Source organism: Excalfactoria chinensis, chromosome 5 (genome assembly GCF_039878825.1).
Source record: "Excalfactoria chinensis isolate bCotChi1 chromosome 5, bCotChi1.hap2, whole genome shotgun sequence".
Classification (NCBI taxonomy): Eukaryota; Metazoa; Chordata; class Aves; order Galliformes; family Phasianidae; genus Excalfactoria; species Excalfactoria chinensis.
In genome coordinates, this window is record NC_092829.1 from 4,730,653 (window position 1) to 4,756,926 (window position 26,274).

At 46.4% G+C, this 26,274-nt stretch overlaps 1 protein-coding gene across 2 annotated transcripts in view; it reads right to left on the reverse strand.

The window, feature by feature from the left end:
* Positions 1–26,274, reverse strand: part of RTN1 (reticulon 1) — a 92,459-nt gene that overhangs the window by 7,834 nt on the left and 58,351 nt on the right. The window contains exon 1 of one of the 2 annotated variants that reach the window (XM_072337353.1): positions 5,835–6,773. The exons of the other annotated variant lie outside the window; for it this stretch is intronic. Within the exon in view, the coding sequence (XP_072193454.1) occupies positions 5,835–5,895 (61 nt within the window). The 5' untranslated portion in view covers positions 5,896–6,773. Of the gene's footprint in view, positions 1–5,834; positions 6,774–26,274 lie in introns of those variants that run through there. 2 annotated transcript variants of the gene reach the window in all.

Below are 26,274 nucleotides of genomic sequence, written 5' to 3' on the forward strand. Positions count from 1 at the left end.
GTACAAAGGTACAATCTCTGATTTAAGCAATTACCTGTCGATATCAGCAGTCAGGAAATACCAATATTTGCAAAGTAAATTAAAAGTAATCTCCCAAATATGAATAACAGCAGCAGAACGCAATGACAGCAACGAACTGCTCCTGAGCACAGTGCCTGAAAGCTCACTCAGCTCACACCTTTCAGCAGAAAATGTTTCTTCTCCTTTGGCATCACAAAAGCCAGAAGGCAGACCCGGGGCTGGAAAGAGCAGTACAAGAGGGTGAAAAGTTCAAGATGGTTGAGGTGGCCCAAGAAGTGATGCTCCTGGTTCCCTTTTCCTCAAGTCCAGGTGGAAATCATGAGAACTGCGCTCTGGTAGTTTCTCATAGAATCGTAGGATCACAAGGTTGGAAAGGACCAACAAGACCATCTAGTCCAACAGTCCTCCCATTACCGTAGCTACAGCAAACCACTAAACCATATCTCGTAGCATGACTATATTCCCATTCCATGCCTTAAAGCAAGCATTTTAATATGAAAATTAATGGAGATCAGCTGTGCACAGTCTGATCAATTCACATCTCCCACAGGTTCTCCCTGCCTCCCTCTGAAGATCTCTGTTCTCTCCTGATATTGCAAGGTTTTCCTCTGCTGCAACAACAGTATGAAAAATGAGCATCCATCACGCAGAATTCAGTTAGCACAACAAACGTGCACAAAAACCTTGTGTGCAGCCTTCAGATGAGAGCCATGGACCTTGAGGATCAAATAAAGGTTATATGTTTTCAGCATACTAATAAACCCGTGGACGTGATCAAGCTGTCCTCCTAACAGTGGAGGTCCCATTGGGCCTCTTTAGGATGTGAAATCAATGGGTTGTAGAGCTTCATTCCCTGTGTAATATTAGTATTAATGAGAACTGAGAAAAAGTCTTTTATTCTGTATACAGTGCAATACAATAGAGACTTCATAATACATTTCCCAGGCCTAGTGGCAGTGAAAGGCTTAGGAAATCCAATTTAAGAAGGGAAGTCTTGTTTATAGCATTGCTGCAACAATATCTGTCAACAAATATGACTACTAGAGATGAGTCCTCAAAGAGAAGTAAATACTGCTTGTGCTCAAACAAATGCCACCTCTCAGTTTTAACCACAGGCTCTGGGGACGTGATTTCCTCCTTCTCTCCAGGGGAGGATCCATAGCCTTTGCTCCCCTTCCCACAACAGATCTGATTAACAGAATACAGATGGATGCAACATTTAGTGAGCAGCCTGGTGCCTTCAGAAGACTGCTGTGATCAACAGCAGAGCCAAGGCAGAGCATTTGCGTTGTTTATACAAGGTATCTCTCCTTGTTCTTCAGCTCCAGTCTTGAGGATTCTCTCCATACTTATCCCTATTGTACACACCTAGTCCATGACATTCCTGTCCTCAGTATAACTTCACATCTTTATCATCTCTCAGCAACAATCAGTGCTCAACCTGAACCCTAAGGAGAAGAAACCTGGAGCAGGAATAGAACCAGGGAAAAAGATATGGAATGCTCTTCAGCCCACCTCCTCCTCCATTGCAACATCAGGACTGCCTTATGTGAGCTCAAAAAGGGCTGATAGCTTTATGTAAGACTCCAGTCTGGGCTTGGGTAGACAGAAGCACAACAGGGTTGGCAATAAAGAAATCAGCCTCCTGTGGTTGTTGCTATTTCTGTTGTTATTATTATTCTCACATGAGAGCAGAGACCAATATTTGATCTAAAGGTAAAAAAAAAAGCATCCTTCCACACATCCCCCTGCTCATCTAACCACATCACTCTCTGCTTTTCAGCTTCTATGAAGGTGCTGTTGATCTTAAGAAAGCAGAGAACAAAGGGACCAAGCAGAGTCCCTGAGTGCAGTCCCTGAATACACACAAAGCTATGGAAATGTATAGACTGTTCTGAGATGCTCCTGGACCGAACTAACAGACCCAGACCCTTCCTAACTCTATCCAAACACCCTAAAGTCTGCAGATGTTCAAAATGAAGGCTCAGATCTATTTTAGTTATGGGAATGTAACATGGAGAGGTTACCCCTTTGATATCGAAACAGCCCCTTCAAACTCAGTTAATTTTCTCAGAGACCTGATGAAAGTCCTCCATTGTTGCCTTCAGCTACTGCCACATCATCACCCTCTTGCTGGAGATTAAATTACACCATAAAGAATACCTTAATTTGGGGGAATTTGTTCTTTGTGCTGGTTATATATATATATATATAACCACATATATATATATATTATCTGTTCTCAAAAGTATAAAAGAAAGATTCAGACATGAAACAGGAGGTGTACAGAGCACATTTTGGTAGAGCTATTGAAATCTCCCTTTAGATACCACCTGGATCACTGTGTTTGTTGAGAAAGCTGGCAACCCAACAGTACAAAGCTCATGTCTAAGACAGCTGGTCCTCTGATTTTAAACTCTTGATCTTGCAGTCCTATTGCCATCAACAGGGATGTGCCTGAAGGAGGATTGATTGGATTTATGTAGCAGCAACAAAAAATGAAAACAAATCTGGAAGTGGAAAAATATCTTGACAAATCTAATTCATATCTCACAGGAAATCAGCTGCAAAATCAGGATGCCAATTCTCCATCAGTTAGTAGAGTTTCTTGAAGATATTAGCTAAACAAGTTACATCAGACGATGACTTTGTTCCAGGATTTTGGCTCTAACAAGGTCCAATGTAAAAACCAGCATCTGGGACAGATCTGTAGCTGTTGCAAAGGTGGAGAGCTCATTTGAGCCAGGCAAGGTGATTCCAGCTGGTCCACATGCATATTTTCAGGAAAGCACTGAATGAACTGATAGGCTGAAATGGGCTTTCATGGTAATAGAGGTAACTGGACAGACCTCAGAACTGTCAGTAAGACTGTCTGTTAATAGCATGCATCCTTATAACTGTCATTGAATTCCTTTATCCCTCTTAAAGTGGGGAATGTTGCCATGAATGGCTGGTGCAGCTTCTCAGCACCCTTACCAAACCAGCTGACGTATTAGTCAAGAAAGGAAGCTGGTCCTCTGGAAACAGCTGTCGAGAAACCACTCTCCAGTAACTCCAGTTCCAGTGGAGTTGTGGCAGCTGGACAGATTTGATGAAATCTGCAGTCCTTTTCCACATTAGTTTATAGTGAACAGGCATGTCACTTATAGCCAGCTGGGAGCTGGCATGAAGAAGAAACAGCGACATGGGAACCGGTGTGCTACCACCAAGGAGCCCAACAGGTTGAGGTGCCAAGACCTTCCTAACCCACAGAAACCTGTGCAGAGAGGCGTGGGGATGAGTCCCCAGCATGGACACCAGCTCCAGCCACCAGCATGCCCGGTTGGAGATCTTTCTCCACACACTCATGCATTATGGATGGCTCAATCTCAGCCTGCTTCCAATGCACCACCTACCCATGACAATACTTTGCAAGAAGCAGGTACCTAGCGGGGTTGATGTGCTCTCCAAAGGCTCTATCAGGATCCACCATTGACACAAGCATGACCAGCAGGATAGGTGGGTAAAACTCACTGCAGTATTTCTAAACGTGGTTAGCAGCAGTTCTCTAAAGGAAAGGAACAGTACGTAGATTCAGTGGGGCAAAGCCAAAGCTTCTCCAAGCATCCCTGCAGCTCCTCCAGAGCCCTGTGAAATTTTACATTAATTTAAAGCTCTGTAAGGGCAAACCGATGATACAGCTGCTTGACTCTTTATTCATTAAAACTTAGCTTAACTTCAGCATTTCGTTTCCATAATTTCAGTAAAAATATGCTCAGAACTGACTGAGGTCTGTGACTGCATCTGTCACGTTCACGGCCATATTCCAGAGTTTTCAGGAGCAGCCATCATTCTGTGGAGAACGAACTTGGCAAAATGATACAATCCCAGATTTTCATGAAGCTGATATTCTGGGTTGAGACGGAGGGGGGGGACATGAATAATAGATACCAGAAGAATAGTCGAATCAATCTTTAGCCTTCGTTCCTCTGAATTTTAAATTCCCTTTATTTTATCTGAGAGCGATCAAAGAATTTTGTTGGCAGAAATAACGCTCCGTGCTTCGTGTTTTCCTGCAGGATCCTTTCTAAAGCAGAGAGCGCCGACCAAGAACAAGAAAGATGTGCAGATGATGTGGCAACCGAGGCAAGTGATTTATTTCAGCTGCGTCAATTTTGTTCCGACCCTTTTTGTCTCAGAGCAGCGTGGGTCGTGTTGTGCCATTTCATTTTCTGCCCCTTTGATTTCAAAAAGGAAAGCACAGAAACAGAGAAAGCCTGCAGTTGTTACCGATGATCAATTATTAAACAACAGCAGCGTGCCTTTTGTTGTCAACCTCTTTTTTTTTTAGCTTCATGAATAAATATTCTTTCTTTTTTTATTTTTTATTTTTATTTTTTTTCTAATAAAAAAAGGGTTAAAAATTCAGCTGCCTCTGAATACAGGTGGTTCAACAACCTGACTCAGCACATCAGCCTTTTTAGGAATATCAGCAGAATCCTTCACCTTTTAGGAAATGAAACGAACACAAACCACAGCCCTACCTCACAAGGATGCTCGCGTTTCAATCTCGTATGGAAAGACTCAGGTTTAGGTGGGGCTCTCCCATAAGAGCCGAATGGATCAAACAATCCTATAGAAAAGCCTGGGTTAAGGAATGGAAAGCCCTAGCTGCTGCAGGCTGGCAATGAACAGGTGCATCTGTTTACTTCCCAGATTCCTGCTGAAAAAAAACCCCTCACACCACAGTACAATTAGGTGCCGGATTAAGACTGCAGAAATAGCCCTGAAAACCAGAGTCTGTATGTCTGCCTGCCTCCTCCTGCCCTCCCCAAAAGCATTTCAGGATGGACTCCCGGCTCCTGCTACATGCAGCTCCCTTCACAGAGCTCTGTCTGCCTGCATCCCGGTCCCTTTAACAAGATGATGCTCTAATCTCTCTCCCAGGACCCCGCCGTGAGCACCATGTACGCTCTATTCAATGTAAACACGCACCTAAAAATTAAAATCCACATTCAATCCGCATGTGTCCTGCCTGCCCGCAGGACTGCCACATGCTTTTCTCCCTATCTGCCCAGCTCGTAGCTTCACAGAGGCTTTGCCTTTAGCAAAACAAAGGCTGGATGCTGGCTGGGAAGGGTGAAACCAGCAAAAAATGGCTGCAGAGCCGGCCGAGGCGCCCCAGAAGGTGCCAGCCCCACCCAGCGCAGGCAGCAACCCGCTCCATATCACTGAAAATCAGCCCCAAACGAAGATGCTATTGTTCCCCTACACATACCCCCACAGTATTTCCCCCCAAACAGCTCGGTGGAGTGCTGGGAAGCTCAACAAAACACACAAAAACAGCAAGTCTACAGCAAAGAACTGCCGCCGGAGCTGCGTTTTCTTTGTGCCGACACTCAGCTCAGCCCTGGCCATGGGTGTGCCCAGGGCAGGATGCACCCAGCACACATCACCGCCACCTCCAGCCCCACTTTCCCGGGTCAGCACGGATTCCCAATCGCCCGGCTCGCCTACAGCCCCCACGGGGAAGAAATCATGCTGGGATGAGGATGATCTGCTAAGGGATGCTTGGGAATGGGTTGGGAGGCAGGATGAAGGTGCTGCATCCCGGGTGCTCACAGGGCGAGGCAGCTGGAGATGGGAGAAATGCATTCAAACAGCACAATGAAAGGTTCTTCCTTCCTTTCTTAATGTAACCCCCAAATAAAAGCTCTGCAGGAAGGGAGATAAAAAAGCATGCAAAGGCCCGCAGGTGAACAATGCGAAAATGGACGGATCCTGCCTTTACCATGCAGTCCTTCTAGCATGCAACACTCGAACAGACATAATACCCTGACATTTCCAGTTGCTCCAAAGACAGTCCATCTTGGTGGAGTCGGCACTGGCTTGCATCTCGGCGTGCGGAGGGGTGGCCGGTGCTGCGTTCGGAGGCGCTGCGTTAGCACTCAGGCATTCCCGAGCATGGGTGGGTTATGGGGTATCGCGCCCGTCTCCCCGCTCAGCTCCGGACTGATGCTGTAAGCAGCACGGGAGGAGGGGGGAGGGCATATTGTACGCGCTGCAGTCTCCACTGCAGCAAATCAGCAGTGTGATGTGGTTGCCCTAGGGAGCAGGCTCCTTTCAAAAGGGGATGCGGTCCCCTTTCAAATCAAAAGCTTTTGCGCTCGGCGGCTCCGAGCTACTGAAATGGTTAAAGCAACCTGATGGCAAAAGAAATAAAAGCAAATTTGGGGCGGGTGGAGACGGGGAGCACTGTTTCCTATGTGGCTGCACGGTTGTGACTACCCGTGTTCCAGAAATTTCTTGACAGTGATGAAATTGGGTGCCTTATTGGGGTTTTTTGGGGTTGAAAGACAAATTTCCCTATCCACCCCCTGATGCCGATGCCTCCCTCCCCTCTGCCTGCCTGGATGAGGCAGGGGAAAAACAAGGGCAGAATCAGGTCCCTTCAAAGCAATCCCCTACCCCCCCCCCCCTTCAGCCCCCATCAAAACTATTCTAGAAACAGCAGAAAACAGCAGAGCACCCACACCCCTCCCACCAACCCCTGCTGCTCCCTTGCTGGGGTGTGCAGGTCCAAGTAGTAGCTCCTCACTGCCCAAAATGCTGCACACACCGTGTATGGACAGCAGGTTGATGAGATAATTTGTGAAAAAGCTCCCAGCAGTAACTCAGTGCACCAATGGCTGGATTGCAACACCAGCCCGGACATTCCTGCCCCAGGGACCACGCTGCCCCCTGCCTCAGTTTCCTCACTGCAGTGATGTCATAGCAAGCCATGGCCACGTGGTACATGGAAAATACTAAATGAAGTGCTTTGCCTTCACCCAGTCTGTTTCAGGTTTTATTATGCTTAAAAACCTTGCCCAAAATCCACCCTGTTTGACTGAACAGTAACCCACGGTGCAGCACGTCAGCTGAACCCAGATGGGGACCACTCAGCTGTATCACCTTCCAGATCATGATTGCTGATTAAATATTTTTCCTTCAGCAATTTTATATTGAGTGCTCTTCTTTTTTTCTTTTTAATTTTCTTTTTTTTAACATGACAACAGCCAGCAGCACACAGACAGCAGGTCATACACACATCAGCACAGGGAAATGAATCTGAACCTCTCTCTGCTTTTTTGGCTCCAAACCCTCAAATCTTTAACGCCCGAGTTAACAGATCTCCCCAGCTGGCAGTAGTAGGTCACTCATCCCTCCCTCACGTAACTCATCTCACAAAAGAAAGCCAGAATTTACAGAGCAGTTCACCACAGTCAGATCTCAGCCTTTACCTAGGAAGCTCTGCTGGGGTTACATGGCCAGCAGCTATTGTTTGTGCTTCTAAATCATCACTGAAATCCACTGACAGACTTGTCCTCAGCTTACATCCAGTATCTGCAGTGCCCTAACAGGGAAATAATTAACTAATTGGTGTAGAACTGGCTTTAATTATCATTGCATACAGTAATGTTCAATAATGTCCAAGCCTTGATTTTGTGTACTTCCTGCCTTAGAAAAGAAGGAACAGCTTGGCAAAGGATGGCTTCGCACCACGGCCTGGTTGGTTTAGACCCCTTGCAAAAACAGAAAGTACCTCTCTGGTTGCTTTTAGCCCTGCACACTGAGCGCAGCTCTGCACCAACATGTTACATGAGCTGTTTACAAGCAACTTATATAAAAGATCAGACATAGGAGATTCCCAAATCCTGCAGTCCCTGAAAAAAGCCCAAGAGACCTCAAATAGCACATCACAGAAACTTAACAGCTATTGCACCTGAACCATCAGCAGTGAGAAGACACAAAATCTCACTGTACCCCATGGTTCTTCATTAGCTATAATAAAGTAATTTCCCCTGGACATGTGCACTTAACATTCTGTTCTCATGATGATCTCCACTGGCAGAGATTTTCCTCATCCCAAAATTCAGGTCCTGACCTCCTTGCCCAGGCCACCAAAATAAACCATATCCTCAGTTTTCCTGCTTCAATTTCTGCCTCCTTTTGGGAAAGCATCTCTTCAGAGCTGTTGTATGTAGTTGGACTGTCCCACGTCACGAGCACCAATGTTACACTGTACATGTGTCAACCCAGGCGTGAACATCAAGCTTAACAAAATGGCAATGGCTAAAATAGCAACTGATTAAAAAAGCATTTCTACAATGAGAATTTAAATTATGCATCCAAGAATGCGAGCCAGCACTAGGACTAAGCAGCTGGCCATCAACAGCCTGAGGGTGAGGACTATTTTCTTGCAGCAGAATGAAACCAGGGCCACTGACTGAGTGTTTGTGGAGCAGAGCGGAGTGGAAGGCACAAATAACATGGCCCTGCCTGGATCTACAACAGGTGAGAGGTCCACAAGCCAAGTGGGTTCAGCAGCATTTGCCTATTATGTAGCTCTGCTGGAGATGAGATGATGATCCCATGTAGGGCGTGTAGGGTAAGGACTCAGAATAAAGTCAGCTCTTTGCTTCCAGCTCCTCATAACCTTCTCAAGTAATCCACGAGTAGGTAACTGCCGCTTCCCTCATCTCCTGCCATCCAGCCTCAGCCAGCATTGATGCAACCAGCCTTACATCAGAACTGTTCTCCAACCCTGCCTTGTTCTCCCCCCACTTCCACCAGGACCCAGCCTGCCTGCATCACCTCTGGTGAGGTCAGAGCAGTGCAGTCCATCGTAGCTCAGAAGCACCTGCAATGTTCTTCCATGGGAAGGATCAGGTACAACCCCAAACTGCAGGGCTGTCCCTAAGCACCCTGCTGGACAGACAGGGGTGGAAACCAGCATTGGTTTCAAAGAACAGTCCATGATGACACATTCGAAGATAGAGCTAAAATTATCACCGGTTCTGCTCTAAGTGCAGTGACTTTGAAGACACTTTGGACTGATTCTGTTCTGCAGAACAGAGCTCTGCATCACCCCACATCAACGCAGCGCAGGACACATTGAGGGCAGCCAGATCTGCAGCGTGGTGCTGTGAGATCCCAACACTTGGCACTTAGGGGAACAATAGCATTAAGGGAGATCACTGCCTGTTGGACTTCTTTTTTTTTCCTTAGCTCATTTGTTCTCAGCATTAGCAACAAAAATAGAGGGGATGCTATTTTAAAAGTCGCATTAATATGTCTTGAAGCTCTCAAGAGCAACGGGGATTTTTTGCCTGAGCATTCCAAGCCAAGGGCAGCCAGCAATTACATTTTAGTGATGAGTCTGTCAATAGCATGGCATGGGCCAGATCCTGGCTCTGCTGTCTTGCATTCATTCTTGCTCAACACATTTCTGGGCTGCAGAATTGCTCGGAGGCAGCTCAGATGAAAAGGGCAGGAGCTTAGAGATATATCCTGAGATGAAAGGGACCCATAAGGGTCACTGAGATGCTGATGGCTATTGAAGGACCATTGCTATTCACAGTCTAGGTGCCTTAGACAGCTTTGTCCTTGTGTCTCATGCCCAAGGCTTTGATGTTTTCTCTTAGGGCATGTAATGTAGCAATTAATTACCTGTTTTTCTCAGCTCTCCATATCACAAAAAGAAATCAGTACGCAGGTAAAAAAGGCAACATGGTCTCAAACTGGTGCGATGTACATCTAGAGCTGAATACTCATAACAAAAGAAGCACTGTGTCCCAGCACATCACATAATATTCTAACTTCTGTTTCACTCTCTGCTCAGCACAATTGTTTTTTATACCATTTTCCCCCCCTCCAAATCTGTGCTTTTTGTAAGGACTCAGGCATTAGGTGTATGACATGAGTCAAATGAGTGAGTGAAAGAAGCAGGGGGAATCCACTTTGCACTTGTTGCCTTCCTTTAACCCTAGTGCAAGAGGCATTTGCAGGGATACCCTTCAATTCAGGTTTACTCTGAAGAAGCATGACATGGTTTAGTGGGCATGGTGCTGATGGGTCAATGTTTGGAGTAGGGGATCTTCGAGGTCTTCTCCAACCTTAATGATTCTATGATTTCTTGAAGCAGTTTTCCATTTAGGAATCTGAACTACTGATCTACAGTCCCGCAGTGAGTAGATCCCATTCACTGACCATCCCAGGGATGCTCTGCAGGAGCTGACTGATTGACGTGGGAGGCAGCACGTCTGACGTGTATGAATCAGTTGCACTTTTCTCCTGGCTTGTCAGAAATGGATAATTTCTCTAGGTTATTTAACGATGTTTTTGAACCACAAGGATCATAAGAATGAAGGCTCTATTCCTGCCACTGACCTAGAAAAGTCTTCATTTCTTTCCAGAGGGGTTACATTTTTCAAGTGCTTGAAACCTTACAATTAAGCATTTCTCTCCTGCTGGGGAGGCAGTTGTATGTCTTCACTTCTCTTTAAGCCTCGATTATGAAGCTGACAAGCCCCTAAAACCACAGCTGACCTGCATCCCCCCACTGGAGCAGTTTCATCCACCACTCACAGACTGCCCCTGCTCCCAAGCCTGCTGCCTGTAAGCCTGTGCTTCTAAATTTGTCTCCCTTACAGCACTGCTGGTGCTGCAGCTGGCATTATTAATTCCATTTCATTAATTGATTGTCTTAATGGACTGGAAGACAAAAGAAAAGACAGTCCTGAGACCGCAGCGTTGGCTGGGCCTCAGGAGATCTGCGTTCAGCCCTCATGTCTGCCACAGGCTTCCAGTGTGACCTCGGGAATCCTCTCTCTTGGGTCTCTGGGTCCATTTAAATTTGGGGCAGCATCTGCTTTTTAAGCTTTCTTTCTGCAACACCTGGCACAACATCTGTTCTCTAGCAGAGGAACCGCATGCATTTTTGTAAACAAGTTGCAGACAAGTGTTACTGCTATTTTTTGGACCAACTGAGGTCAAGCATGGTTGTGAAGACTATCTTGGATTGCACTGCTTGTGGAAATGGTGAAATCCTGCCTGGTGCTGGGTAGAGCTGAGGGGAGCAGAGGAGCCTTCAGCCAAGCAGGCTCAGGAGACAAGGGGAGGACATACTTGTAGTAAATTCTTGAAGCAAGGTCTGACTGAGCTGCAGGTCCTTTACCCTATGGGTGGCATTCCAAAAGCTCCACTGGTACTCCCAAAGCTTAACTGTCTCCAATTTTCAAGTTACGTGCTCTCACACAGGGGACACAATTCCCTTCCCTTAGGCTCAATCTCTGCCTGTCCCAGGGGTCTCTCCATCGTGATTTAAAGGTGAAATAGTGTTGTTTCAGGTTCAGGGCTGTATGGCATGGTCATACTCCCCACAGAACTGGGGCTGGTGACAGAGGGGTGGCCACGGCACAGTACATCCATGTGGCTCTCCCCCAGGGTATCAGGGCCTGGGATGCTCTATCCAAGTGCACATACAACTACAAACTGTGCAGACACAACTGCAAATTAAACCAACAACTTGAGGTCAGAGATTCAGCCTCTAAATCAGGCTGGCATCCTTGCGGGCACCCAGGGGTGCTGGTGAATGGGTTTGCAGAGTTTCTGTTGGCTCCTGTTGCCAACATCCCTCCTATGAACCTGACTCTGGTCAGTGGGCGAAGGTACAGACTGACACAACTCAAATCCTCACACATTCCCCCAAAAAAGCCATTTTCTTTGGGGAAAGGAATCATCCAGGCATTAGAGACAGAGGTGTGCAGCTGCTGTGGCCATGCAAGCACCAGCTCAACCAACACATCATTGTCATGGCAACCCCAGCTTTCCCTGGAAAACAGCAGCAGGCCACCGATACGCTGCTGGATGCATGTTCACCACTGCAGCTTGTCCCCCAGCCCTGCTGCTGCCCACTCTGTGGATGTGACCACCTGGGTACCAGATGGCACCCTGCAGAGGAGAGGGAGGGATGGTGCTCACCCAGCTGCTGCTGCTGCTCAAAACCATCAGGGATACAGGGAGGGGGGGATCAGCTGTTAATACAGAATAACACTTGGCTGAGGCTGCAGAGGATTTGGAGATGGATCACGGGGCCAAAGGCTGATGAATGATATATGCAGAAGTAGTGTGCTAGGAAAAGAAAGAAAGAGAGCAAAAGAGAGAGGACGTAAAAATAGAGAGAGGTATTACAGGAATTGAAAGGATAAGGCTGTGGGATGAGAGAAACAAAGAGAGAACATGGTGGGGCTCTGGTAAGAGCCAGTAGAGCAATGGCTGGAGAAATATTTTGCCAGTGGAGCAGCCCTCTGATTTTCAAATGCTGCTCCAGGCCTCCAAGGTAACCAGAAGAATTAGATCAGGAAATGATGTGCCAGATGTGCTGTCTAGAAAGTGGTCAGGTTTGTGTTTGCTGGGGAAAAGCACAGGGAAAATGTCTTTATGGGACAATTTAGGATATCATCTGGAAGAGCAGCTACAGAGGAAAGCAGCCATGGCTGAGTACTGGGGTGCTGGCCTTGCTCTATACATCTCCCACATGGGGCACAGGGTCAGCAGATCCCATAAGCAAGGTGAAACAAGCTTCTAGCAACACACCAGCAAAACAGACAATGAAAAATCACACCCTGGAGCCAGTTCATCAGGGACTTAGCATCAGTCATCCCTAAGAGCAGGTATTTTGTACACGGAGGTGTGAAATGAGGGAAAAGGGAAGAAATGCAGAGCCCAGATAATTCCCTTGAACTGGTAGAAGTGGGCTTCTTTCAGAAAAACAGACTCCATCTCTGAGTCCTTGAATAACGCACATCCTCAGTCTCTCAGCACACAATGAGAAAGCCTTGACATGGATGCTCATGTCGAGTATCTGAAGAAAGACAATTTCATTTTCTATTCTCAAGGCTGAAAGATTAAAGATAGATCAGCAAAGGCGATTTCACATTTAGAAAATGCAACTGAAAGGGTTAAGGAACTGAGATTCACTTGATGATACTCTTAAACATTTTAAGCCAGATTTTCCTGATTGCTTCTGCAAAGGAAAGATAACCCCCTGAGTTGAGTGTGAATATGCGACAGGAACTATAGACTGAATGTGAATATATTTAAGAGCAAAATGGAATTATTTTCCCTTCTGTGTCAATTAATAAACAATATGCAAGTTCACTAGACAATTACATTCAAGAAAACCACGATCTTTGTATATTCAAAGGAAGACAAGCAAATCCCAAACTCAAGTGCTTGGTTCTGGATGAACCTCATCTATCACAGCATGGTGGATATGGTCTGATGCTGCTGAGGCTTCACTTCGTAAGGAGCAGCTGCTTCCTTTTCCAAAAGACTTGCTTTTCAGTTGTTTTATTTCCCTCTTTCCTCCCCCCCCTCCAGGTAGTCTGACACTCAAAGTGATCAAAGATCCCAGCAAACCGCAGCTTCTGAGTTCCAGATAAATATAGACACACTGTTCTGCATCTGCTTGTTTTTCCCAGGTTGCAAACCCACAGTCGAGACCTACTTATCTGGGAGGGAGGCATGCAGAAAGCAAGGCAAGGCACAATGCACAGGGACAGGTTGCTCACAGGGAGGCACAGAGGGGACAAAATGGAAGTGCCCACAACCAAATACTCATAACACTCCCAAGGCCACACCAACACACAGGGGAACAACCCTGAGCCGTCCGTGGGTAGGGCAGGAGGATCCCAACCCCAAGACACACAAGCCCATATAACACAATATATTTTGGCTTCCCAATTAGCTGGGAAGTAAAAGCAGCCATTATTTTGCACATCTGAAGTGCCAGAATCCTTCTGTCACATTTCTCTGATGCTAAATGATTCATGACGGGCTCTGATTAGTGGGAATCTCGTGGAAGCAGCAGGCAGCACATGGTGACGTTTATTTTTACCTCCTGACATCTGAGGGTGGGGTTTTGTTAACAGGACAAGGATGGATGGGTTTCCTGGGGCTGAGAGGGGAGCTGTCCTGTGCCGCTGCCTTTCCCCGTTCCTCTCTTATTTTGCCCTCAAATTGCAAATAATCTGTTTTTCACTATGACCCACGGAGGGAAGAGGCTGCCCAGTACGTGAACAGAGGTATGAGGTGAGCCATTTGGGCCCCTCTGAGGTGCGTAAGTGCAGAGAACAGCACGATCTCCACCTATTGAGGGGGGAAATGAAGGTAATGCAAAGGAATTACATCTTATAACCTTGCCTATAAGAACACCTGCTTCAAACCCACCCTCTCCACTCTCTTTCGAGCACCTGAGCAGAAAAGCAGCAAGTCCACATGCACAGGAAAATGATTCTAACCCTGGCAATACCACCAGCCTAGCACCTCTGAAAGTTATCCCTCCAAAGGTGGTTCCTCCTTGCCTAGAGCTCGATACAAACAAGAGATCTGTTACTCCTTGCAGGGGAAAGCAAACAACTTGGAAATCATCTGCTTTAAGCCTGATTCTGTCTCATCCAACATGTGTTTCCATGGAAGCAGAGGATGGAGCGGGCAGCCTGTGGCTGCAAATCGCTGTTAATTCACTGCTCCTGTGTCTGAAGAGACAAATGGATCATTAAAAATGAAACAAAAATCAAGATCTAAAAAAGCACTTTTGAGAGTAAATAGGTGATATTTAGTGCTACAGTGGTGCTTCTGGGGTCTGGGGTTCAAGCGCATTCCAGCCAAACAAAGCTGAGCTTTGTCTTGTTCTCAGAGGGAAAGGAGTATGTGCTGAATAAAATGATTTTTGTTCTTTTGTTGATCACATCGGTGTAGAGATTGTGTGAGCCCAGAGAATGGCAGCACAGCGCACAAAAGGAGTTATATAAATGGATTATAAAGATGTTTTCAACACGGTTTGGAGAAGTGTATAACAGAGATAGCCCAAAATGAGGATGGTTTAGGATGGAACAGTTTATACCTGCTGGTGCAGACCTGGTTCAGACCACAGGACTCAGTCTCCTGAAGCTGTCACTCTGTTAGTCTCATCAACATGGTCACTGAGCAGAAACCACTGACAACACTGAGTATGTGACTACAGCTCTTAGCTAGCATCCTTAAGCATAACTGCATTCAGACAAAACACACAATTCCTAACAGCTGACAAGCACACTGCAAACATGCCTTTTGCTTCTGAGCTAGGCACCTTTCACTGGGAGCAATTATCATGTATCCTCAAGTATGGAGCTGAACCTTGCCTATGAGCTGTCTGTTACTACAGCATTGCAGATCTGACTACTTGCCTTCCACTGACTCCACGGAGATTTTCCTCCACCCCACTCTGGGTAATGGGTTTGGAGCTGCTCCGTGTAGCTGCCTGAATACTGTGATCAATGCTGCACTGAATGCTGATACTTGTGGCCCAACGACAGCTTTGCGTGGATCTGTTACTTAAATTTAGTAGATGACTTCCAGGACATACAGAACTGTTAAGAATGAGCTAAATCAGCTCATGTCTGTTGGATTCTATCTCCAAACAGGGAAATATGTGAGATGAAGATAAATCTATCAGGGAAAATGAAGTGCTTTACCTTGGCCCAAACTAACCCTATTCCAAGAGCCCACAAAGGTCCCAGACAACTGTATCAGCAATTGCTGATGAGAAAATGGCAGTACCACTAGAGGTCTCATTCTTGCCTTTTCTAGCCTTGAAATTTATTGCTAGAAGCAGGTTTCAAGTCAGCAGAGACAGCCAGGGCAGGACCCCACCAACTCTGCTCTACATGGGCTGGCACTAAGCACCCACATCCCATATGCAGGAAGCAGTTGGGGCCATTATTCACCTTTGATCAGTGCTTGCTTTTCACCCACCAGGAACTGGCAGGTGGTAGCATGCTGTGCCACCATGGGGATCCAGAATTTATTAATCTATTTAAATACAGATGTCTAATTATAGCACTGATTGATTTCTACACTGGGTAAGACACTGAGCGTCCACTTGGCTCTATGGCCCAAAGGTAAAAGACTCCTGTATCCCACCTCCAACCGTGAGTCCACAAAGATTAATCTCTTCCAGTTTTACACATAACTCAGCAGAGGAAGAGCAGAGCACCTGAATTACTGGACCAAACAAGAATGAACCGAAAGGCAAGAGGGCAAAGTGCTGTAGATGAGCCTGGAAGATATCAGGAGAGCATTCCCCTCTAGGCAATGCAAGAGATTGATTCATATAGTCACAGAGCAGCACAAGCCAGACAGGAGACAGCTGAAACACATTAGAAACTGGCTGAGGGAGAGGGGGAAAGCTGTCAATAAAATCAAACAGCATGGCAAAGGGAGGAGGCAGGAGGATGGAGGCTCACAGGGCAGTTACTGCTGGTGCTTTCCTCATGCTGCGTATCAATGACCTTGAGACTGATGCCATTATCTAACAATGCCAAATTGTAGGAGGCACAGAACAAATTAATTACAAATGGGAGACTAGGCTTACAGTCTGATAAGCAGCACATGGAGTTCAATGAAAAGAAGTTTTAATGAGATTAAGTGACAAAGCCATCATTTAGAAGGAAGCATTAAACAGACTAAAGACAAGGAGATGGAACTGAGGGTGAAGCCAGTCAACTGTTAAAAGCATCTGTGTTATTAAAAAGCAGAGTAAAGAAGGCCTGCAGCTCTCAAACAGGAATAGGGATGACAGTGGGTGTGTGGGCACAGCCACAGAGACTCTTCCTCTGAACATTGCACACACTCTGGCTGTTCTGGTCTTGGGGAGAAGCGATGGAGCGGAGCAAGGGAAGCCCAGCAGCCATTTGGGATCAGCACAAGGAGCAAAGCGTTGGCTAGCCTGGTAGAACTGCAGCCAGGGACAGCCTAAGGGATGGCCCAGGTGGTCACAGGGGTCACTGCAGTTCCTGCAAGGACGGCAACAGGTTGGGACTTGATGGACAAGACTGTAGGCCTGGCCTGCTTGCAGGGAGAGTGCAGCAGGATGTCAGGAGGTAGCAACCAAGGAAAGAAACAGGTCAGCAGACAATATTTCAAACAAAGAAGGGCATATCTTAAATAATAATAGCTACTGCAAATGATGAATAATTTAAACAGACCATTTGGTCCTCCAGCCCTTACGTACTTCTGCTCCTCTAACATACAGCAGAAGGAGCATTTTTAGTACGCAGCAGGAGGTATCGTCTGCTGACATGGGATGGCTGTGCTTCATCTCCAACCAGAGCTATTGTGTCCCAAGTGAAAAGGAGAACGGGCAACATCAAAGGCAGGGCTGACCTCAGCCAGTACAAAATGGGGTAGTTCCCTGGTTTTGTGCCTTTAGCAATCCTCCTTAGACCAAAAGTTATTCTGTAGACTCTCCCAGGAGAGAATCTTACTGCACATGTCCATCTTGGCCAACACAAGATCCTGATAGTGGCTCCAGACACTACAACTGGAATAAGATCCGAAAACAATAATCAGCAGAGACCTTTCTTTCTCCTTATGAAGCCAGGGCGAGATCTATGTGTGTTATGAAAGGCGTCTAGCACTATAGCCTTCCAAAGCCACCTGCTATTCCTCTGACTTCACTTGCAATGCAGATTAACCAAATGTAGATCCCTAGGTGCTCTCCAACACGCAATTCCAGCAAATATTTACACCCTCTCCCTTCCTATATTGGCTTGACAAAACGATAGACAACGGATACCTCAACATTTTAGAGACCTTTCAGTTTGGTCTGCAAAAGTGAAATCCTGCAGGATTTTCCACAGCTGAGAGCATGTTGTATCTACCCTTCCTGGAGAGGATACAACTATGATAATTAAACCCTGCTTAAAAAGAAAACAACAACAAACAAACCACAGACCCAAAGCCTGGCAGATCCTTCTGCAGTGATTCCATTTTTCCAGTCTCCTTTCTCTTCAGTGGGGATCAACTACAGTGAGCTAACAACGATGGCCTCTCCCAGTCTCTGGGGAGAAACAGCCATGAGAAGGGACACTGAAGATACCTATATGTGCATGTATACATATATATATATATATGCATGTCTGATTTAGATCTGTTAACTGCACATTTTAACTCCACTCTTGCCCACAGGTAAAGCCTGCATCTGAATATCTCCTGACTAGCAGCAGAAAATCTCAGTTGCTGGAATTTCCAAATCAGAGCAACAACAGGAGTGAAGCCAAGTGCACTGAATATTTTCTTCGGGAGTACCCAGGAGAGCTCAGCTATATGTAGCAGAGCCATTTGCATGGTGATTGAGGGAAGATTTCTATGTCTTAGCAACCAGAGAAACACCAGGGAAAAATTCTGCTCCTCAAGCAGGGCTCAAATTTCTGCATAGCCACACTTCTGAGCTCACCATTATCACACTGATCTTTTCTGCTTCCCCATGGAAGCACCAGGTGTGGGTCGGATGGTTTTTGCTCACTCCAGACACACCTGTTAGCTGCTGCTGTGAGTTGCAGGGCAATGAACAGGAAGGATGGACGCTAGGTTGGATAGGGCCCTGGAACCTCATCTAGTGCTTGATCTAGTGGCTGGCAACCCTAAGCACAGCACAGGGATTGGAAGTGGAGGATCCTTAAGGTCCCTTCCAACCATTCCAAGCCAATCTGTGACTCTGAGAGATTTCATCTGCAGATGAAGCACAGAGAAAAGACATTGAAAAAAAATCATAGTTGATTTTTAACCAGGAGGACAGGAAGAGCTGAAAGCAACTCTTTCAAACAGGACAAAGGGAGACGGCACATTCTTTGGAGAGGTGTGACTGACGGAATGCACAGTAAAAGAAGGCAATGACAGCACCTTCTACTGCAGTACAAGCACTATGAGCAATAAAAGATGACAAAAAAGAAAAATTAGCTCACCCCCTTCTGATGACCAGTGACAACTCAAGAGGAAGACAATCTCTACCCAAAGAGACACTCCTCCGTTGGCTGCTAACCCTTAAATGAGAGTGAGGGGGGCGGATCCAGAGTCCACCCCTCTGATTACTCAGGTGCACTGATTGCACCTGAGCTCCCTGGGTTAGCTACGTGTTCTCAGCTGGTACTTGACCATAGGTTCAGGCTGTGACCCAGCCATTCTGTTGCACAGGAATTAACTGTTCAGAATTTGTGGTTCTACCTGCTGCATTGCAGATCAGTGCCTCTGGCCTTGGACAGCTGTGGTCCTAGACAGCTGTATGCTGACTATTCCCCATTCACTGCTACTCCCTTCAAAGGAAAGGTTTCCCTGGAAGAAAAGGTCACAAATTGAGCTAACGAAGGCCCACAGGCACCACCAAAGTCACACCAGAATTCATGGCCAACATGATCACTCTCCCTTATAAAGGGCAGGCAGCAACCCAGAACTTAGGAGTTGGGAACCCAGGCCAGATTCTCCATGCAACCTGTGACACTCATGCATTTGGTTGACACATCATCTGACATTTTCTCTCCAGCACCTTCATTTGTTTCCCTTTGCAGTGTTCGTTTGGCCAGTCAGATTGATGAATAATTCAGCACCACTAAGCACAAAGCTGCTCTTTAGCTTTTTTCTTCTTTTAAGCTTCATTCCAGCATAATCTCCCCTTCACTGCTTCAAGAGGAGCAAAATCTACAAGTAGAAAGCACATTGCCACAGTTACATGGATGTACATCTGTACACATGGAAATTATCCATTAGATAGAAATGGAGTGCTACTCAAAACTCTTCCTACCTTGCTGCCCCTGCTTATTGCCACTTGGAATGATGGGGACACACACTAATTTCTTACAGACATCTAGCAGATGTAAGGGTCAACAACCAGGCTATAGAGATGGTCTTGCAAACCAGAACTCAGAAATAAAGTGGAGCCATTTTCCAGTTCTGTGGCATATACCTGGTGCTGCTGCACTGAAATCAATTCATCTCACTCAACAAATCCATTAATAACATAATAAATTAGTCAACCACAATCCCTTTTTCAACAGCTTTCCCAGGCAAAAGGGCTTTAAGATGAGTGTGCATGTATTTCAGCAGCCATCTGTAAAATGAGGATGTGATCATCTCCTTTCTTGCTTTGTCTAGAAATCTGTTTCACTGCCCCTCACTGCCAATCTGCAGCTCTAAGAAAAGCAATGTTCTAAATATGGCCAAAACCTGTAGGCATGCTGCTCCTAATAGTGCTATTGCTGGGACTGAACCATCTTTCCTTCCCAAAAATTGCAGCACTTTTCCCTGAGAGGAGCAAGGGCTGTTTCTCTGGAACACTAAACATTATTGCCCACGCAATTCTGACCTAATTTGTCTGAGCAATTACTGTGTCTGGGAGCACCAGGCAGCACAGTCAGCACATAACATCCAGCTGCAATAACTGCCTGTACAAATAAAGCGTACAGGTGACTGCTTGTTTCAGAAAACACAATTGCTACTATAGCTTTTATTACATTTTATTCTTTACAACTCCCTGGCTGGAGAAAACCTTGTTCTTTTGTGTGAGGTTACACATGGGTGTGCTCTTCCTGCAGCAGCAAAGCTCCAGTTCAGGCATCTGAAACAAGCAGTGAATGCATCCCTTTCTATTTGGAAGTGACTTGCATATCCTGGAAAAGCTTCTGCACTTAACCTAAGCAGTGAGCATAGCTGCTCTTGTGTCAATGGTACATTAGCTGACAAAGTAATCTTTAGAAATGGTGGCTATTAATCTCTGCTGGCTTTTCTATGAGCTCTCATGCCCTGCTCTCTTCCAGCTGCCCAGATGCAGGCTGTGTTCCATGGATGCTATCAGCATTTCATCAGGACTTATGCAGTATCTCCCTCTGCATCTGTAAGGAGGGGTCTCTATCCCCCAGAATAACAGGAAACACTGTCTGTGCAGTGCCTGCCTCTGATGACAGCGCTGCAGTGAGTGTGGCTGCTTAGAAATGAGCTGCTGTGAAAACAGTGCCTCTGGGACTGCCAGACTGTAGATCTCACACTGCTGTGAATCCCAAGTAACTCCACATGAGGCAGAGGTTTATAGCAGCCAGGCTGTGGGTACTATCAGGCCTCGGAAACCTGCAGCTGTTCTTTTCCTTAAATTCTGCAGCCTCATTGCACCTGCTAGTCAGAAGATAAGAAGCCATTTCAAATGATTCCATATTGCTCTTTTATATGAAATGTGAAGCCCCAGCAGTGTCTACATCCAGCCAGATGATGCAGCAACACCAAGAGCTGTTTCCCTGACAGATTATTCCTTAGGATGCAATTTGGAAGGGGACAGTCTTTACTGATATTCCTACTTTATCTGGTAATCTGGATGACCTAATGAAAAACCCATATTGCAGGTTAAATGTATTGTCTTGAAAGCCTTCTTCCTCTGAGACATGGCTTTTTGCAAAGGTAATACTGCTTATCTGTATCCCTTTTGTTCTTCTCAAGTTACCCAAGCTTTAAGGACTCCTGAGGTCACCTCTCAGCACTTTGCACTGACATGAACTGAGTTGTGGATTATGTCCATGTGACCTGTGAAACAGCTTGCACTTCTTTTCCAGAGGTTGCAGGGAAATACAGGAAAGCATCACAGAATCACAGCACAGCTTCAGTTGGAAGGAACCTCAAGAGATCTCCTGTGCAGTCCTAATTCATGCGACCACAACAGCTTCCCAAGAAAATAAAATCCCTGTTTCAGTTGATATTGTTACCACATCCCAATCAGAAATGTACTCTCAGGAGCTAAGGAAAAACAGCAGTAAAATCAATATCCAGCTACAGCTTCTATTCTCAGTGAAGGAGAGCTTCCATCACACTCACCCTTTCCAGAACGTCAGTACACTCAAATACTTTAATTTCAACTCCATGCTATCTGCCAGCTGAATAACATCATCTGGGGAAATCCTTACTAGGCCTAATATCTGAAGAATTACAGGATTAAGCCCAAAATAAGCAAAACATTGCTGTACCAAGACATCTGGGGAACTGTCACTGTGATCAGATCCTCAGTGCTACAGTCACAACAAACAAGCAGCTTGGCCTTAAAAACATCACCTCATCTGAAAGCTGAATCATTGTTGATGCCAAGAGACACAGAAAGGGGCACCATGTCAAGATTTGAGCTTACAAAATTTGCTTCAGCTGTCATCAACTCTGCAACTGAGCTTTGCTCATAGCAATGGAAAATCACCTGCGAGCAGGGTTACTGTCTCCTTGCAGCCTTTCCCAGGAGCAGGACTGAGCCATCGTTGGGTGCTTGGCTTGGTGTTGCATGGACACAGACTTGGACAAGGATACAGGCAGAGCAAGCCATGAACTTGTGCCTGCAGACAAAGAAGTCTACACTTGTTAAACATCTTTACCCTTTGGATCTGTCCTTGGTGGGTTCCTGTTTGTATAAAGATACCCAGCAGCTCTCTGCTCTTGGCTTAGATATTGCCATGCATGTCTTTGATACAGAAACGCTTCATGCAACAATTAGGCACCTGTGCACAGTCATACAAGTAGCTCTTTTTCATATTTCTTTACTGCTAATCTTGTAATCTTGGGCTGGCAAGAAACATTTCTAAACACAATCCTGTGCTGTAGCTACTGGAGAGCTCTGTTCGAGCACTTTGTCTTTCAGTGACTCTTCAGAGGCAGTCTTCAAGAGAAGCTATATGAAAACAGAAGGATGAGGTCTACAAATTTTTATAGCTCTCTATTTAGCTCACAGATGGGCAGTGGAGTGGATGGCAGTGCCAGGAGAAGATGTATGATCCGCTTACATTAAACTGCATCTAATTTTAAAAGCACCTCTGAGCATCCAGCCACTGTGTTTAAGCTTTGACACTCATTATAAGATTGGCCTTACCCAACATACAGGGAGCACAGCCAAAAGTCGAGAACAGATGCCAGAGATGCAATGGCTTAAAATGCTCAAGATATGGATGACAAAGGTTGAGATCTGAAGGATATGAGATTTACTGAGACATTTCAAAGGTCAAGCTGCAGTGTATGTGCATTGTGCTCAGCGTGAGAAGACACTTTTGTCCTTGGTGGTTACTGATCCCAGGTAATGCTCATGCAAACCATCATTAGAGGAGAGTAGAAAAACTCCTCTGTTCTTTGCTTGGCTCGGACTCTCCCCAGGGATCAGCCATCTCCTTTAACTGACTGCTCCTCCCTGCTATGCTCCCACCAAAGCAGGACTCCAAGGAGAGCCCAGAGCCAGTGTCTTACCATCTACGAACTGTCTGAATGCGGTATGCAAGCCCCACAAACACTCTCAAAGGTGCTCAGAGCTAAACTCACTCCTTTCCCTGAGGAAAAAAAAAACCAACAACACAGGACTGAGAGGAGTGGAAGAGAAATCACGTGCAACACAAACCTGTCTGTGGCTGTTTGGTGTTATATGAGGTCTGTAGCAACCGAGCCCATTGCTTTGGCATTTCAGTGAAATCTCCAGTGACAGCATCAAAGCCAGCGTGGATGGCATGCTCAAAGTCTGACAGTAGGGAGATTTCTGGTCGTTCCTTTTCCTTCTTTTTGCTTCCTTTTTCAGTGTTAAATAATATGGAGATGATTTTATCCCTACGTTTTTTCTTTTCCAGTACAGAGGCAAGAGGTTTCAAGCTGTGGTTGGCAGACAATGGATCCTTTCCCCCATAACTGCTCATCCACACAGGAGGAGCTGGGGGCTTGTCTTCCAGTTCTCCGTTGTCAGACATGGCTCTGAATGGATAGTGAGAGCTCGGGGCTGGGGCGGTGTAGAAAGGGCAGCTGGGGCGCGGCCGCCACAGGGAGGGTGGACTTTGATTTGTTCAAGTGACTAGCAGGGGGAATCCCCTGGCATTCAATCTTAGCGAACAAAGGGGTCCAAGAGAGCTGGTTGCTCTTCAAGAAGGAAGTCTTAAGGGCGCAGGAGCAGGCGGTCCCCCTGAGCCGCAAAATGAGCCGGCATGGATGAATAGGGAGCTATTCTTGAGGCTCCAGAGAATCTACCGCCTGCGGAAGGAGGGATGGGCAACTGAGAATGAATACAAGGAAGTCGTTAGGATGTGTAGAGGTGAAATCAGAAAGGCAAAAGCCCAGCTTGAATTTAACCTGGCCGCTGGGGTGAAAAGGAATAAGAAACTCTTTTATAAGTACATTAACAGTAAGAGGAGGACAAAGGAGAATACCCACTCTTTGCTGGATGATGCTGGAATGTGACCACTGAGGATAAGGAAAAGGCGGAGGTTCTGAATGCCTTCTTTACGTCTGTCTTTATAAGTCAGATCACTTATCCTCAGGGTACTCCTCTCTCTGACCTGGTAGTCTCAGCTGGGGAGCACGCTGACCCCCCTGTGATTCTGGAAGAAACGGTCAGAGACTTACTATTCCAGCTGGACTGCCACAAGTCCATGGGGCCGGATGAGATCCACCCGAGAGTGCTGAGGGAACTGGCAGAGGTGGTAGCCGAGCCGCTTTCCATCATCTACCAGCTCTCCTTGTTGACTGGTGAGGTCCCAGAGGACTGGAGGCTTGCCGACGTGACTCCCATTTACAAGAAAGGTTGTAAGGAGGATCCGGGGAACTACAGGCCTGTTAACCTGACCTCAGTGCCAGGGAAGGTAATGGAACAGATAATCTTGAGGGAGATCATGCACCATGTGCGGGATGGCCGGGGGATCAGGCCTAGCCAGCATGGGTTCATGAAGGGCAGGTCCTGTTTGACCAACCTGATCTCCTTCTATGATCTAGTGACCCATCTGTTGGATGAGGGAAAGGCTGTTGATGTGGTCTACCTAGACTTCAGCAAAGCCTTTGACACTGTCTCCCATACTATTCTCCTGCAGAAGCTGGCAGCCCATGACTTGGATGGGTACACTCTCGGCTGGGTAAGGAGCTGGCTGGAGGGCCGAGCCCAGAGAGTGGTGGTAAATGGAGTTAAATCCAGTTGGAGACCAGTCATGAGGTGGTGTCCCCCCAGGGGTCAGTGGTGAGGTGGTGGAGTCACCAACCATGGGAGTGTTCAAGAAGCATTTGGATGTTGCGTTGAGGGATATGATTTATCTGAGAAGTATTGGTGATGGTTGGACTGGATGATCTTCTAGGTCTTTTCCAACCTTGATAATTCTGTGATTCTGTGATTCTATTTTTAACAGAGCTGTGGACAGCTAACTGCAAAGGCAAGAAACAGCAAAGCATCACAACAGAGAGACAAGATCAGGCTGCAGGACGCCTTAGCAGCATTTTCTGCTGCTCGCTTCCTGAGTAAATTCACCCCTGATCTCACATCAGACCAGCCAAGTACATGTATGGAAGCAGAAGACTGGCCTGGGCAGCAGCCTGACTGCTCTCCATGTGCAGCCCTAGCATGGTGTTTAGCCACGCACATGTCATTTCTTCCTCAAAGAACCTCTGCACTTAGCTATTTCACCAAGCTGTAACTGAGACTATACACGGCAGAATAAGTCTTTAGTTTGCTTCCAGAAGGATCTGCCTTTTGGCAAAAAAGGGCCAAGAGAACAACAAAGTGGCTCCCATGGCTCAAAGACATGACTGGAGAGATAAGCCTGGAAAAGTTGGAATTGTTTAGCCTGAAGTAAAGAAGGATGAAGAAGGAATGACAACTGTTTTCAGCAGATGCCTGGGAGCAGGTGGAGCATCTGCCAACAGAGTCCTCTCCAAATGAGCCGCAAGCATCTGCCAGGAGCTCCAATGCTGATCTGGGCTGAGGGCCCAGTGAAGCCCCTGCATGAAGCCGTGTGCCATGGTATCTCCCCTCGACCCCACGCTGCATCGTGCTCAGAGCTGCTGGAGCCCAGGCAGTGTCCCAGGACCAACCTAAATTGATCTCATAGATCATGAGATCATAGATCTCATCTAATCCCAAATATCTGCCTTTGCCTGGAAGGGCTGATAGACAAGACCCTGAGCAATGTGACCAAGCTGCTTCAAGCAAGAGATTGGAGTAGAGACCTCCACAGTGCCCTTCCCACCTAAATTATGTAGGAAGCAAGAGCAAACAGGTTCACCAATGTAACCCAAGATTTTGAGGCAAAGCCAGACCTGGATTCATGTCTTCACCTCCCCAGGTGGTTTTACATGTGAAAATGCTCTGGCTTAAAGGCAGGACACCCCTCTTTCCATACCTTTTCCAAGTGGGGACTTTACAAAGGATGCAAAGCTAAGAGAGTCCCATACAAAGCAAACTGTAACAGGCAAAACAGATGGGATGGAGTGTGGAGGCACTTACAGCAGATGGCACTACAATATTAAACTAACATTACCGTATGCTTAAACCGCGGCCTGCATTGCTGCTGATTGCAGAGCCAGCCTAGTGAAGCAGGCAGATGAGAAACAAGACTCATATTACTAAATCACCCTACCAAGCATCCCCTTCCCATAGGAAAATGCCTCACCAGCAACTCTCAACAGCAGAGATGTGCTAACACAATGCAGACTACATCCTGATGAAACAAAAACCATTCACAATAACTTGAGGACTCTTGCAGATCTCTGCTGGGAAACAATCCGTTGAGAAACTGCCAAACCAGCCCCTCTGCAGCAAGAAGCAGAGGTGGACACAGAGACTAAGGGGAAAAGAAACATGTGGCTTTGTGCGTATCC